This window comes from Primulina tabacum, chromosome 14, assembly GCF_025594145.1.
Source record: "Primulina tabacum isolate GXHZ01 chromosome 14, ASM2559414v2, whole genome shotgun sequence".
In the NCBI taxonomy this organism is placed as follows: domain Eukaryota; kingdom Viridiplantae; phylum Streptophyta; class Magnoliopsida; order Lamiales; family Gesneriaceae; genus Primulina; species Primulina tabacum.
This window is the reverse complement of record NC_134563.1, coordinates 20,019,071-20,021,412: the sequence shown is the minus strand read 5'-3', so window position 1 is coordinate 20,021,412 and position 2,342 is coordinate 20,019,071. Positions and strand designations below refer to the sequence as shown.

General features: G+C 41.2%; 1 protein-coding gene across 1 annotated transcript; it reads right to left on the bottom strand.

The window, feature by feature from the left end:
• Positions 1–870: 870 nt before the first annotated feature.
• On the bottom strand, positions 871–1,942 carry LOC142523834 (uncharacterized). Its single transcript, XM_075627564.1, has 3 exons — positions 1,905–1,942; positions 1,419–1,806; positions 871–1,359 (listed from the first exon to the last, which is right to left on the bottom strand). The coding sequence occupies exons 1-3, from the start codon at positions 1,940–1,942 to the stop codon at positions 871–873; spliced, it is 915 nt and encodes a 304-aa protein (XP_075483679.1).
• Positions 1,943–2,342: the final 400 nt, after the last annotated feature.

Below are 2,342 nucleotides of genomic sequence, written 5' to 3'. Positions count from 1 at the left end.
AAAACATATGAGAATCAAAACTTGAGGAGGAAGAAACACCCTTTTTGGATTTCTTTTTTGGAGCCATGTAGTTCAGTAATTCAAAGCTCACACCCACACACCAAATTCAAACAATCGAGGAGCCAAAGTCACTGATAATCGCACCCCAACGAGCGTCAGAGCAAATATAATCTCACCACACCAACTAATCCAGTTATCAATGTCACGTACAAACCCAGTCACAAAATGCTTTAGAATAGTGAGAAGCACCCAATTCACAACATTAAAAATTCCCCATATAGATCGAACACAAATTCTAACTAATCTCAATATTTGAACAAAATCTGGATAAAACCTTACTTGCACCAGAAAGTGACCGGAAATCGGAGTGTGATCGGAAGTCAGGGCTGTGGTTGGAGCTTCGGCGTTCAACTTTCGGCGAGGCGCAGCGACGGTCAGCGGTCGGCTGTGGGTTTTCTGAGGAGTGAGGCGGCTGTGTGATTTTTCTGAAACAGGGTTCACGTTCTTTTTTTTATATATCACGTCACGCGCATATGCACGACATAAACCAGTGCATATGCGCCGAAGTTACTATCAGGAAAATTTCTGCCTTGTCATATAGAGCATATGCGCGCCTCTATCCAGCGCATATGAGTGAAGTCCTCTGTCTTCCGAGATGGGGCGTGCGCGATGCAATCTCTTTTTTTTTTGTTTTTTTTAAAAACTTGCAAAAGTAAAATAATTCAAATCAATACTCGAATGGAGATAGTAAAAATTCACAAATAAAGGATTAAAAATAAATTAATCTAAACAAAACCATTGTTAAAGATAATTGTGGGTTGCCTCCCACATAGCGCTTGGTTTATAGTCACCAGCCTGACTTTCTTTTTTCTACTTTGGTTCTCCAAGGGGGAGGTTGTCAATGTGTCGCACTTGACTTCTAAAGTAATGCTTGACCCTCTGACCATTTACCTTGAATGTCTCACCGTTGTTGCAATTCAGCTCAATTGCCCCATGTGGATACACTGTTTCCACTGTCAATGGTCCAGACCATCGTGATTTTAACTTACCAGAAAACAACCTCAGTCGAGAATTGAACAATAACACTTGTTGTCCTGGTTCGAAGTCTCGTTGAAGAATCTGTCTGTCATGCCATCTCTTTGTCTTTTCTTTGTATATCTTTGCATTCTCGCATGCATCATTCCTGAATTCCTCCATCTCGTTCAACTGCAACAGTCGTTTCTTGCCAGGTGCCCCCATATCAAAATTTAGCTTTTTCACAGCCCAAAAGGCTTTGTGCTCCAGTTCCAGAGGTAGATGGAAAGCTTTCCCAAAAACCAACCTATAAGGCGACATCCCGATAGTGTCTTGTATGCAGTCCTGTATGCCCATAAGGCATCATCAAGCTTAATTGCCCAATCCTTCCGGTTTGTCTTCACTGTTTTTTCTAATATCTGCTTGATCTCCCGGTTGGATATTTCTGCTTGCCCATTAGCTTGCGGGTGGTATGCCAGTGTCACCCTGTGATTCACATCATACTTAGCCAACAGTGAGTTAAAAACTTTGTTACAGAAATGTGTAACTTCATCACTGATTATGGCTCTAGGAGTTCCAAATCTTGTAAAGATGTTCCTGTGGACAAACTTAACAACAACCCGAGCATCATTAGTAATGTTGGCAATTGCTTCCACCCATTTGGATACATAGTCAGCAGTAAGTAAAATATATGATTGACCAAAAGAGGATGGGAATGGACCCAAGAAATCAATACCCCAAACATGAAAAAGTTCGACCTCCAAAATATTTGTTAGTGGTAACTCGTGGCATCTAGAAATATTGCCGACTCTTTGGCATTTATCACATGACTTTACTAAAGTATAACTGTCTTTAAACAAATTAGGCCAATAGAAACCCGACTGTAATACCTTAGCTGCTGTTCTAGATGCTCCAAAATGTCCACCATAGGGCGAGGAATGACACTGCTCTAGAATCGTACCTGCTTCTTCTTCTGCTACACACCGTCTAATTATCTGATCAGTGCATCTATTGAACACGAAGGGATCGTCCCACAGATAAAACTTGGCATCATGAAGAAATTTCTTCTTTTAGTGATGAGTTAAATCTTGTGGTAATTCACCTGCAGCAAGAAAATTAGCTATATCTGGAAACCACAGATGCGTAACATTTACCTTGAAGAGTTGTTCGTCTGGGAACGACTCATTAATAGCTCTGCCTTCAATTCCTTCTTCCAGCTCCAGGCGTGACAAGTGGTCTGCCACCTGGTTCTCGTAGCCTTTCTTGTCTTTGACTTCAAAATCAAATTCTTGAAGTAGGAGTATCCATCGTATCAACATGGGCTTTGC

Coding starts and splice junctions, on each gene's coding strand:
- LOC142523834 (XM_075627564.1), bottom strand. CDS start 1,942: ATGGTGGACATTTTGGAGCATCTAGAACAGCAGCTAAG. Junction 1,807..1,904: donor CATCTAGAACAGCAGCTAAG/GTATTACAGTCG, acceptor CAATATTTCTAG/ATGCCACGAGTTACCACTAA. Junction 1,360..1,418: donor AGCAGATATTAGAAAAAACA/GTGAAGACAAAC, acceptor ATGGGCATACAG/GACTGCATACAAGACACTAT.